Source organism: Corvus kubaryi, unplaced genomic scaffold, assembly GCF_017639235.1.
Source record: "Corvus kubaryi isolate FWS band 111438036 unplaced genomic scaffold, C.kubaryi_AGA036_p1.0 72, whole genome shotgun sequence".
In the NCBI taxonomy this organism is placed as follows: Eukaryota; Metazoa; Chordata; class Aves; order Passeriformes; family Corvidae; genus Corvus; species Corvus kubaryi.
Window position 1 is genome coordinate 2,067,539 of NW_024582060.1, and position 13,764 is coordinate 2,081,302.

The 13,764-nt window shown below is 40.9% G+C and overlaps 1 protein-coding gene across 5 annotated transcripts in view; it reads right to left on the reverse strand.

Annotated features, from left to right (window-relative positions):
- MICAL3 (microtubule associated monooxygenase, calponin and LIM domain containing 3) overlaps positions 1–13,764 on the reverse strand; it is a 163,432-nt gene that overhangs the window by 68,617 nt on the left and 81,051 nt on the right. For 3 of the 5 annotated variants that reach the window (XM_042050254.1, XM_042050253.1, XM_042050255.1), the window contains 3 exons: positions 4,932–5,118; positions 1,889–1,977; positions 677–764 (listed from right to left, as the gene is read on the reverse strand). In XM_042050254.1, the coding sequence (XP_041906188.1) occupies positions 677–764; positions 1,889–1,977; positions 4,932–5,118 (364 nt within the window). Of the gene's footprint in view, positions 1–676; positions 765–1,888; positions 1,978–4,931; positions 5,119–5,743; positions 5,852–8,436; positions 8,545–11,038; positions 11,144–12,981; positions 13,039–13,764 lie in introns of all 5 variants that reach the window. The other 2 variants (XM_042050251.1, XM_042050252.1) reach the window with 1 other exon arrangement.

Below are 13,764 nucleotides of genomic sequence, written 5' to 3' on the forward strand. Positions count from 1 at the left end.
CATTAGCTGTCAGACACCCATAATTCCAAAGGAGGCACAATCCAAAGATAATGGGATCTTTCCCATTCAAGTACCAGATTAATGAACAGAAGCTTGGGAGAATGAGAAACCACACCCAGAATTCAGGAAAACACAGAAATCCAGTTTGTGAGCTATTCCAGTGCTTCAGAAAAACTTTTAATTTCACGAACACTGAGCTGCACACATTACAGGGCTCTTTTACCTGGGCTGACCCAGAGGAGACCCTCAACTGAGCATCTGTGTTTTCCTGGAATTCTTTCAAATAATGTCCTTGAAAGAACTGAGAACATCTAGGCCCCAAAGCCACAGCGCAAAATCATATATTGAGATTTCCACGTAACACACAAAATTCACATGGCACTGCAAAAACCAAACGAGTTACACAGCTCAAAGTTGGGTCACATGAATGCTTACTGGTCAGCAGGCTGCCCACAGAATTCCCCTAGGATCTGCCCAAGAACTTCTGACTGGACATAGAGAAAGGGAACCCCAAATGCCAGCAGCTGACACATGAAAAAGGAGTCCAGAGGGTTCTGGGCTACGTGGTGCCCAATGGAGGAGACTGTGCTGTGCAGGCGCTGGCTCACCACCCTAACTCTGCCCACGAGGCCGAGCGAGTACTGCACCACCCTGCTAAAGAAGGAAGCGGAGCTACCTGGGGCCCTCTCTGCTGAGGCGGGGATGCTGTTGGCCCGTCCGCTCCCATCGCTGGCCATGGCGTCCTGCAGAGGTCCCTTGGTGTCCTGGAAGAACGTGGGGCAAGTTAAATTCATGTTAAAATTGAGATTGCTGTATGTACTGAACATGCTGAGCTAGGAAGGCATCCAGCTTGCAATTGAGATACACCGCAACCATCACATAAGGCAAGGGCTGGAAAACAAGCATGTTCCTTCTCAATTTGAGGCTTTATTAAAGCTCTGAAAAACAAACTGGATATCCAAGAAAGTCAAAGCAGTAACATCTCTCAAAAGTCTGCTCCTCTGGGAAATAAAACAGGTACCATTTTAAGGGTTTATTTTTGGCAGGAAGGATGGCACATATTGGGATGGATCCATCATCCTTCCAAAAAGGAGTACAGCTTCAGCTTGTACTAATAAAACCTGTGAATCAGGCAGAAGGACAGGCACCACTGCTAGCACAAAGGAAAATAAAATTTAAGGGAGAAGGACAGTTTGCAGCATGCAAGCTTAACAGAACTTAAGAAACCAGCATGTAGCTTGCTCAGTGTATGCAGAAATACTGAAAAGGGGCTTGAGGAGAAAAATTAAGTGCCTTGGATTGTAATGACAAAAGCTGAGGGACTTTTCTCTATTACACAGTGTCTCTTCATCCTGTATTTACAGCACAAATGCTTCTATTATGATAGTATAGGAAAGGGGATATTCTGTCTTTTCATGCAGGTTCCTGTTAACACACAGCAAACTTTCAGAAATGAAGGCATGTGATCTTCAAAGCTTATGCAAGTGGGGTAGAACTTTATGTTTCAAGGGAAATGCAAACAATTTGTTTCATCTTAAGTAAAACCACAGAGAAACAAAGCAAAACCAGAACTGGTAACATTATTCATTTAGTCTCAGCACAGACTGAGAAAGTATTTCAGCTGACAAGACAAACAAATCAAAATTCTGTTTTGAATGGGATAATACATCATTTTATAATAAGTACCATGAAAAGAGTAATACTAAGCAGAGGAATTGCTTTTAAATAAAATTTGGTTGAACTCCAAGCTTTCATGATACATAAAGCAACTAAATGCACTCTGAATTTTTCTCCTTTCTGAAAAAACCCCAAACCATCACACATACTTTCCCAATGTTAAGAATCAAAATCTATTAACACAGCACATTAGATGAAAATAACGAGTTACCTTTCCTGACAGAGGACCCACTGCTGGCCTCTTCCTCTGAGCATAACCAGAGACTCGGTAACAGTAGTGAGGTTTACAGTAGAATTTACCTGCAGATAAAACACAAATGATGGTCAGCAACAGGAACACAGGCATTTAGCACACTATAAATGTCCATCTTACTGCAACTTATTTTCTGCTGCTACTCCCGTTGCTCCCTGTAATTTCTTCACTATATGCAGAGGCAAACACTGGCTGAAGTTTTAGCTCCAGCCCTGCTCCCTCCCCTTGTAACTAGCCTCCTTTCCATTGGGTGCCTGACAGCCATTTAGTTGAAAATCCTATCAAACACCAAAGCAAAGCTGTGAGGCTTGTGTGGTATCACATGCTAACAATGCGGCAGTGTGTGAGGAACAAAGAAATCATCACATGAAAAGCTGGCAGAAGCACTTTTGGAAAAAGCAAGAATGAATACAACCAGCAGAGGAAAGTGGGAGAGGACAGTGTTAACTCCCAAAGAACCATCTCTCAAAATGCACAGTGGCTACTTGTAGAAAGGACAATGATTCATTTTCACAAATAAGACCTTTTGTGATCCTACTGGTTTTACTAGCACCCCAGAAGTGTAGAGAGGTTTCTCACTGGTATCTGAGCACTGTCAGGAAGACAAAGCAGCATTAGCAATACTGTAATACAAGTACCACTAGTACCAATAAAAGCAGCAACCTGATGCCTCATAATTATCTTCCACTGTACCTTTGCCAGTGTATCCTGCTTGGCACATGCAGCCAGTAACATCCTCCACTGCTACCCATTCCTAGAGCTTTGCTAATGCATTCCCAACATATATTCTGACCTCTGCCTCTTCCTCTAGTTTCTCTGTGCTGATACTTGCACAATGCTTTATGATGGAAAAGTGACAAACATCTTTCTAGAAATCTTTTCTTCAATAAGTATTTCTTACTATTTACTCTTACCAAAACCTGCTTTTTGAGATTGTCTGAAATGAGCAACAACTGAAAAGCTCTTACACAAAAATTCTCAGACTCTGAAGCCTAAAACCAGACACCGACTACAGAAGGCTGCAGAATGCTTATCAGCCCAAACAGCTAGATGAACAGCAACAATGTGTGCACAGCTTTTCTTTTTATATTTCCTCTCAAAGAAAACTCAGAAAGAAATATAAGCTACATTTTCACAATGCTTACATTAGATAGGATACCACAGATTTCTGTTTAGCCATATCTGCTTCATACACACACACACACCTGTTAGGCATGTAATATTTAAGAATCAATGCTATAAGCCTGCTGAAACTCCAAGCTTTGTGTTTGCTTCACTAAAAACTATCTGGCCATGACTGCACACACAACTTGCTTGCAGAGGGAATCACTAAAAATCTGGTGGTAGAAACTGTTTCAGCCCATACTGTTTCAGCTGACAGAGGAGCTCAGTCTGTTACCGCTTAACATACAGTCAGATATTCAGTTACTGGTGAATGCCCAAAATAACAGCAGGGCTCAAAAAAGATTTTCTCCAACTCTGATTTCTGACAAAGATGTTACTTTTATATGTTGATTTCAAAATGACCACTGGCCCCTTTAAACTTGCATGCCAAGTCTGCTGACCTTCCGGACAAGCAATAAAGGGGTTTCTATTCTTCACTGGGAGTCTGGTTTGATCATTCTAAGTTTCCTCAACTCTTCACAACCCAGCAAGTCCATTACTTAAAGTCATTACATAATGCATCACGAATACACAATTTTAGCTCTTTTTGCCCCTTAACCCAGATGGTGTTTCCACAGCCATTTTTTAACCCAGTATATACTAAAAAATTCTTCCTAGTTACACTTCCTAGTTATCTACCTAGTGGATACCTATCAATTTCAATCTGCAGTAGAATATCTTGGGATGTCATCCTGTGACTTCAATTCAAAATTTTTACTTCATCTTTGCCTCCATCAGTGGGGAAAACTACTGGTACACTTTTTTCCTGTTATTTTGTTTGCTACACAATCATGTCTGAAGTAGAATCCTAACTTGTCACTAGTTTCACACCATTTTGTACTTATTTTCCTACTGAGTTGGGATTAAAGATAAGCAGCTGTGGAAGGAAATAAACGCATATCTGTTGATGTGAATCAACATTTACCTCAAATACTTTCTCATACATTTTCTTCAGAAACTGTGACGTTTTTGTCAATCAATCACTGCTCAAGCAAAGACTGCAATACATAGCTACTCTTAGAAGGAGATCACAAGTGATGGATGATTTTAAATTATTACTTTCAATATGCACACTTTGTTGATAGACTGAGTTTCACCTGCCATCATATTGTCTGGTTTCTCAGACACGTAGGGTATGTCTGAAGTTTCCCTTAATTCTTAGCATGTTAGATGCTGTTAATTGAGGCACCAGCAAGTTTTGTAATCATAGTCTTTCCTCCTTAGTCTCTCAGATACAGAAAATGAGTCATTACTAAATCTTCAGTAACTACTGCAAAAACACTCTAACACTGACTTACCTCTATTCAACTTTGAGGTTCCATTTTTTTCTATATAAACAGAACTTAGCTTGTAATGACCTATTATCACAGCCCCTGATTATAAAGTTCCTATTTTATTACATCTAAAATAAACATACAGAGTTGGACAGTTGTGGTACCTTCAAGAAGAACGAGCTGACTGCATTTATCTCCAACCTGCTATTTTCTCTTAACTGGTATTAAACGCTCAGGAGTTTTATTTAAATACTGTCAAATGAGGAGAGTAAAAGGTCTAGCCCTCAAACTCAGCCTGTAGAGCTGTTTAAAAACTCCAGCTATTATTTGTTTCCCTGCATTCTAGCAGCTGTTATGATGTTACATTAATTCCTACGACCTCGGCTGCTTTGCTGCCGGCATGACCTGGCCACAGGAAACCCACGCAGTTCCAACAGTTTGAGAGATGCTGTCTTGGGAACGGAAGTTACTCTCTTCCCTAACTCACCAAATAATTTTTAAGCAACGAAAGAGCCCCCCCAGGAGTGTGAAGAGACTTGTGAGCAGAAGGCCCTTTCCCTCACCGTCCTCGATGTCGTAGGCGTAGGACGACAGGCGCAGGGTGGTGGCGCAGTACTCGCACTTGAAGCAGCTGCGGTGGAAGAACTTGCCCTCAGCACTGAGCCTCTCCATCACATAGACCCGCTTGCGGCAGAAGTAACACACGTCGCTGCCTCCCAGGTTCTGGGGGAACTCCTTCTTCAGCGAGCCCTGGACAGAAACAAGCATGGCTGAATTTGTGTATGTCCAGCCTCACCGAGGTCACACGGTCATGTTTTCTTCTCATTTACGTGGTGGATACGGGAGCACCTGGATGCTGCTGCAGTTCTCGGACACAGCTCACGGTTTTAACCAGGACACCAAAAACTAACCTTGTTGTCCAGGAAAAAGGGTCCTAGGATGCCATGCCTACATATATCAGGAGTAAAACGATTTCTGGGTAGATGAGTGGACACCAGTACTACTAATGATGACCTTGAAACCAGTGTCTTAAGGAGGTATATGAAGAAAGGCAAAACTATTACAACATCCTCAAACAGCAATTCTTAGACCTACACTATCAAAACCAGTGTCTCCTCCAGAAAGCAGCAGTACAGAAGTGTTAGGAACAGCTTCTCAATCAATTATGCACAACCTTTGGACGCTGGCATTAGATTAAAATATTTGGCAAAGAAAATGAGGACGAGAGTGAGGGTGGATGGAGAAAGGGAAACAAAAATCTCTCACAAAGCTACGACAGATTCCATCAGTGGTGTAACAACTGGACACTCACAAAACTTCAGATCTACACAACATCTAATCACAAACACGCGTCATCGCCGGCACATCGTCTTACCAGTTCCTTCTTGTCTAGAAGGGTTTTGGGCTGCTCTTTCCTTTGAAGCTGATTGGCTATCTGCTCAGCCAATGAGCTCACTCCGCCTGTGTACATCTTTATATACTTCTACCAGACGGGTTGAATAAAACAAGAGTGATGTGAGAAAAGAAAAAAAGAGTCAAATTAAAAACAATAACTGGAATGATGATAGGTTAGGTGGTGAAAAGGTGCAGAGAGGTCAAATCATGCCAAGACAGTGGACAATATGAAGTGACAAGTAGTAATAACAAAGCCAGTGTCATCAGAAATCACCAGTACAGTCCAGGATCACCTGTAGGAACGGACAGGAAGGCTTGCATTTTGCATTTTTAAGTGTCCTAGAAATACTATGATGATGAAGGGAGCAGATCTTGTTTTTACCTGTGGGGTATTTTGCCCCTGGAAACTTGAGTATAGACACTTCTAAAAGATGAGGCTAAATATAGGTTAAGACTTTAGGTTCAGGTAAAATTGACATCAGAAACAAAGATCTTTTAGAAGACATGTTACACAGTCTATGCAACATGCTGATTACAAAAGTGTTATTTGTATGCTTTGCACCTGGACAGAATCAATTTACAGAGCATTCACAGCGCAGGGAGAAGTCCTTAACTAAAGAACTCACAGTGATTCAAAAATATTAATTCTTCCAGTGCTAAAAGTACACAGAAGTTTATATGGGAAAAGATGGAAGAGCCTCATCCAATGCATTAAAGCCATACCTGCATACATCTGGAACGTATATTTGTTCAACCCTGAACACGGCTTTATGACTTGGCTTTTCTCCATCATGGGCACAGACTGACTCCATAACTCTGGATATCTAAATACCCTCCAGTATTTTCAGCAGTCCAAGCAAGCTGGCTGTTACCTTAGATGGTACCAAGTGAGTGTCTGCAAGCCAAGTTCATTGCTGCAGGAGCGGAGGAAGTGTTTTTCACAGGAAACACAACCGTTGGCAGCAATTACATGGTTAAGAAAATGAGGTGGTTACATCCATGTTAGCTCAATCACACTGCAAATGCCATGGATTTGACTCAGAGCAGCAAAGAGCATGCCAAGCAACTTCCCTTTTCCAGATTAAGCAGCATTAGGAACGTTTCTAGCTGGAGCCTTAGCTAATACAGGATCAGAGAGTCACTCAGCTTCTAGCAAGTGTGAAATGCCAAGGATAACAAAAGGAAAGGACTACAGCTGTATCTTAAAACCCCCTTTACTTTATAGCAGAACTTGCTTGAAGCACAGTAGTTATTTCCCACAACTAAAAACTAATTTAATATGTGGTTATTAGCCTTTTAGGAATGTTTAAAACCTTCACAAGTTCAGACATGAGAACAGCAGGAAGCACCACAAAAACTGAAATTCACCACAGAATGGGTACTGCTTTGGGGAAAAAGATTATGAAAAAGGAGTGCTCAGCCAGAGATTACTGCTGCTGTCAACTACAGTCCTAATTCCTTAAGCTCTTTGTCACTGCAGTAATGAGGGTTTATTTCCACCAAGAATTTATTTACCTGTCTACTGATTCCGTTCCAAGAGGCAGAGCACTTGCAGTATTTCTATATGCAAGAAATAACAAATGATTTGTCTTTCAGAGTTTTCCAGGCTTCATGTGTGCACATACGTATGTGCAGAGTTGCTTTTCAATGACACATATCTTGTCAAACATTACACTTAAGATGCTGCTCGCTTCTAAACTTTTCTTCAGCATTGATTTTTAACTGGCAATCATAATAATTTGGCCAAGAGTTTTCCATTTCCTCTGAACGACTAGAGACCTTTGAGGCTTTTAAAGTTTTCTTAAAAGAGAGATCAAGCACTTCCATGGGAAAATCTTCCTTATAGCTGAACCAGGTTTCCCCGATCAAGTTTTGCTTTGAAACCTTCAACTGCAGATCCTTCAGGATGTTTAAATTTCTGCCAGCACATATGAAATTCCATGCTCAAAAAATGAATATGTTAATATTAACTCACAGTACCTTGGACTATTTGGTGTGAGAAATTTACTTGCTGAATTTTTCATTCGGGGCTGTGCGTTTCTGATTTGTTTTGCTTTTTGACTATATATCACATCTGGCCTAATTATGGATATTAAGTGAAGCATTTTATCTTTCTTCCCATGGTCAAAAGTCTTCAAGACATACAATGTTCTGCAACATTTTCAAGAGGAGGAAAAGAACTTGCCCCAGCCTCCAGCTTAGGTCAAATCAAGTTCCTGCTGTTTATGTAGGAAAACAGTAACTAGTTCAAATTCTCGGTGATTTTCCAAAGAGCCAAAGTACTTTTTATTTCACGCTGTCCAGTAACCATATACACACACACACATTCTGTTGTTTGGCCCAAACCTTCAACAAAAGCAGCAAGCAAAGCCAGAAAGCTTCACTGCAAAGCCAGAAGGACCATCAGTGCTCAAAACCCCTGGTTTGAGTGTGAGATGCACCACAAACTTCTCATGGACACCGAGTGTTAAAAACATTTCATTTCAAACTGCTTTATTGGCTGCCAACAACCGAGCTGTGCCAGGCACGGGGGCTGCCTCTGGCTTCTCACTTGAGCACGAGTACACACAGAGGTTCTGCAGGTGAAGCAGTGCCAGCCTGGCCGTGGCCCGGGGCGTGTCCTTGGCAAGCAAAGGCAGCTGAGTGCAGCTGGGACGCTCAGGCAAGGGCTACCTGTCGGAGAGAGTCGGATGAGGGTGAGGAAGGGCGATTGGAAGAGCGGAGGCTAAGGGAGAGCTCCCACTGGTCAACAAAGAATCGGCGAGACGGTTCCGTCTCGGGCTAGAACATAAAATAGACATCAACATAATCATATGTGTTCTCCTCCAAGAGAGGAGAGAAAATGAAAAGAAACCCCCAACCCAGGCCTTTCTGGCTACCATCAAGAACAACTTTTTAAAGACTCTTACAGGAAAACTTAGAGAAAAATACCCAGTGTATCTTTACTTTCTCCCTAGCGAGGCAGAGTAGTTATTCTTAATTTGCTCTTTATTAGGTTTTACGTTATTCAGGACCATTTGGAAGCAGTTACCTACTTCCACAGATGTCCAACCTCCTGTAACCCAACAAACTCAGCCACTGGCAAAGACCCCAAATCAATTTCCTCTGCTCCTTCTGTATCTCCCATTGTTCTCTATTACTGGCCCAAGGCACTAGGATCATCTTTCAGGCCGTGTGAGACCTCTTCTACATTTTAACTGTATAAACCAAAAGTCTGCTCTCCTGGGGGATAGAAGAGAAAGAAGTTAGCTTGTATGTATTTCCAGTGATTAACAGCAAATTTCCAACCTAAAATTTACTCTAAGCAGATTAGAAACACCGATCCAAAAAAGAATGAATCAATGTAAAATAATCTTCTGATCTTGATCATCAAAGGACAAAGAATTAATCACAGACTGAGAACCTGCATCCTTCTGAAACTGGTTCCTCGCAGGAGGACCCAAAATTTGGTCATCTAATACCCCCTTGTCATTACCTCTATGGATGATTATGCCCATCTCCCAGGAAATACTTCATATAAATAGGAAAAAACAAAACTTGGAAGTATCAGACAAACAGCACTGGCAGAAATTGTGCATTCCTAAAGATTATAGTCTGTTAAGAAAAAAATATGCATATTACAAATAACTGGCTTTCTTTGAAAAATAAATTATGGTTTTAGTTATAAAATGGAAAACTAAATGTCATGTAACTGCACAACCCATGAAAACAGCTACTTCTAGCCCCCTGGAATAGGCTAACCTCAAGATTAAATTTACTGAGCAAAATGCAAAAGAGCTTGGCTTTCACAATTTACCCAATTTATGGAAATATAATTGTTCATACAAAAATTTTCTGTACATCAACATTTAATCAAGTTTCTTCTCTGAAAATGTCTTAGGTTGCTAAGACTTCTCTCTCTTACTATATTTCTTGTTTTCTTCCCTTAAATCCCACATCATAATCCATCATTGCTTGCACTGTTCCAACATCTGTTTCCTCTTTTTCCTCTCTGCCCTACCCACTTTATGCTTTACTTTTTGTTCTCAGTCTCTCCTCCTTTTCAATTCTGCACAATACAGAAATTAGACTATTTCAAAAGTAAATTCTATATTTGCATCAAAATGCTGTAATCTTTTACACCCTCAGAAAGAGCTTAATATTGCCAGAGAGCACCACAAAAGGTAGAAGCAACATGTTTTGGTCTAGACCTTCATTTCTGTATCATTGTTTCAAGTGAATAAGGAAATACACACAAGCATTAAGGACCATGCTCGAGCTATTAAAAGTCATGGCACCCATTAACAAAGACGTGCCACTATGTTTAAAGTAGTCTTCTTACCCAGGCCTTCATAGCTTGTCCCCAAAATTTCAAATCTAGCCAAAGGTTAGCTGTTCCTTCTTGGAGAACAGCTTCTGTGATTTTAACCATCAGAAAAAGATAGCATCCTAAAAAACCCCAGCAATGGGAAGTGACCTAGATGTCACAAAATTCTTTTTAGTAGTGCTTGCAAAAGTTATGCCCACCAGCAAAAGTTCTGGGACTGTTCATGCTCCAGCTCAAGAAGACAGCTTGATTTGGGATGGTTAACTCAAAACAGTAAGTTATGAAAAGAATCACTTCTGTAGATGGTGCTTTCCAAAAAGCACTCTGCAGTTTGCCAAGCACTGCTGAAGATAACTGAAAACAGAGATAGGGGCGAGCAACCAAAGAAACCACAGTTCAAACTGGCATGCTCCCATATCCCAAAGACAACACACTGGAGAGAAAATTAAGCACAAAACCAAACCAAACCAAAAGTGTACACCGGAATCAAAGACAATCTGAACAAACTGCCAGCTCTGCCATTGGAAACAATTCCACAGGAAGTATGGACACAAGAGTAGTACTAGAGAGCCAGGAATTATGCTTGGAAAATGTGAATATTCTTGCTTCTAGAGGCAAGTAAAATTTGTGAGCAACTGACTGCTAAATGACCACTGTGAGATGACTTGATCTAGAGCCCAGCTGGTTTTCAGCATTTACTCTGAGAAGTCAAGAGGCTGCTTTTTCCTTCATTGTTTGTATTTTGTTTTGAGGAACAGAAAGGGTCACTCACCAAACAAGGAGACAGCTAAGAACTGGCAAGTCAATTACAGACACTACACAACATAGTCTTGACAGCTGTTTTAACCACACGACTGTAGAGCAGTGGTCATCATCTTTTGGTGATTTTTTTCTCTCTCTGACCCCAGATTTCACCTGTACCCAGAATCCCACTGCTGCAGGACACCAGATAGGCAGGGCTGTAGTCACCTGATGCCTCAGTGCACGTCTGGACTCCAGGAGGGCAGCCAGCTGACATGCCCTTTGCTCTACATTCATGGGCACTTGGTCATGAGAAAATAAACGAGGAGATCTCTGCGAGACGAGGAATGAGGCAGGAAGTAAACAAACCAGCACAAAAAGGAAGAGACACCAAAATGCCAGCCAAAAGGTAGGACATCCACATGCACAACAGTAACAGAAGCTCTCATGTGAAGACTGGGGTTTCTTTCCCCAGTATCTACTGTCCTAATGAAGTGCTACATTTTGACCCTGGAGGGCAAGAAAAAACAGTTGAATTAATTGTTATTCACAATTCTCCCTAGGACACCTGCAGCCAAAATCAAACAAGCACACAGCCTCTCTCTCTGGCATTACCATCAAAAAAAAATTTTAAAATGTGGCTTTATCATGCACAAAGAGCCTTATTTGTCAGTTTAGTTCCTCATGGTTCTCCGTTCTCAAGGGTTTCATTTAAATATCTAAACCTGTACTTCTTTGTTTCTTAGATTTTGTGTACAGAAACACATTTTAGGGTAATATACTTCAGGTCTCACAGAGAAAGAATTAATTTTTTAAAGATGGTGGTATATGTGAAGTAAATACTCTACATGCCAAAGAGAGCACGTTTAATGAGCCTGTCTAAATAAAGCAAAGAACAGCAAAATCAAACACTCACAGAAGCTGCCAGTTTTACTTATGCAACTTCACTGTCCTACTTGTTCTTATTGCACTACCATGTCAATACACCCCAGGCACAATATTTGACACCTCTGCTATTCTGGTCTTTCATATCAATGCTCCTAAACTGTAGTGTGGTGCATTTGGTGACATGAAAAAAGACCTGGCAGGTGGCCTGCTGTACAGGAATATCACTGTAGTATCACAGAGTCTTCAGCTAATTTGTTTGTGGAGTACAGAAGTAAATGGACCAGGAACTACAAACACGTGCATCAAGAAATTTGAGGTTTGATCTGTCAAGAATGCCAGGGTGCTGCTCTGTATTGCTAATTGTCCTCCAATGCAGAACAGAAAACTGGGTTCACATCCAGTTTACAAGAAACACTTTTCCCATTCAGATGCATTAATAATATTCTCTACTTTCAAGCTGCTTTCCGTTCCACCTACTCCTTCCTACTGGATCATTTTCACTAAAACTGGGGCCTATTATAAAGCTGTGGGCTTCTGTGTCATTGCAGACACACGTATCCATTTTCTACTGCCTGTCAGAAAACATTCGGCCCACAAGAGGCTTTTGTTAGAACACATTCTGGAAGTTGCAACAGTTTTATTGCTGCCTCCCATTTATGACTTAATTCATTCAAAGCCTGCACTGGAATGTCAATTAATTTGTCAATATGAATTCAAATCAACCAGTCCTTTTGAGTGCCTATCTTTTCTTTTCCCATGCTTCTGTATAATACTGAACCATTCAGACAGACTGTTGAATATTTCGTTGTTAAGAAGGCTTCAAAGTCTCTATACTAAATAATGCCTCATCATTTTTCCTTTTACTTTGGCCTGTAGGAGGCAAGATGGAATGCCAGTTGCTCAACCATCCAGAAAGCAAGCAGTGAACACAATGCAACCATGTTCGCATGAATTAGCACAAAACATAACTCTTCTTGTTCTGCCACAGCCACAGCATACTTCACTAAAGAGGTGTAAGAGAAAAAGAAGAATGACAAGAGCTCAAGTGCTAGACCTAGGGCAAAATAAAAGCATATAGCAAACTGCTGATGAAGGCTTGTTATGCATTTATGTGGATATCACACAGGAAGAATCACTCCTGACTGACTCTCAGCAGTTCCAGCGTGTTAACAGCAGCATTAGGATAAGTGTGATCACCACCCCCTATATTTGCCCTCTGGATTGCACACACCCACCACAGCTTTGTGTCATCAGCATCCATGCCATTTGTTCATGCTCTTTACCCTTTCCTGTCTGGGACTCTGCTTCCCGGGACAGCTGCCACCAGGTTCCCTGAATCTCTGCAGGCAACAAATGATGAGCTTAAAAACAATCACAGACCAAACTTCCTAATCAAAACACACTGTATCTGATTTTTCTTATGATGCAGGCAGAAAAGAAGCCATAATAAGAGCAGGATAGTTTATTAAGAATATTCTAAAACTGGCAATAAGAAGCCAGCTCCTGTAGGGAATTTTTTTAAAAAGTATATATTCATATTAGGTCAATAAACAACAATATAGTACTACAACGTAATCAAATTAGTGCAATAAAGATAGTAAGCCACTCAGTATAACTCATATGGTGATGTTAGTTCAAAGGAAGGAGATGGAAAATTTAAAAGAAGTGGCAGAATAAATGCATTAGAAGAGAAGAATTATAGGTTTTAAAAGACATCAGTGTAACACGGACACAGATCCATCTGACTTGCTATGAGGCCTCGGCCAAGACAAGTTTGGGGAAACAAAAATCATTCCTAAGGAAAAAGAATGCCTCCAAAAGCAGATCACTCAACTGAGTGCAACATCAGTTCTGTAGCACAGAGGGTAAAAATTCCTGAGTTAAAAGAAGGAAAACTTCTACAGGACACAACACAGAAAATGGTCAAAATACACTTGGCAGTAGCTGGCTTTCACGACTGAACTAGGCAACCAAAAAGACACAGGTCAAACAAACACTTGGAGAGGAGACAGAAGGAAAATATAGAGCTACCAGATCCTTAGTGAGTGAAAACTAATTTCTCTACA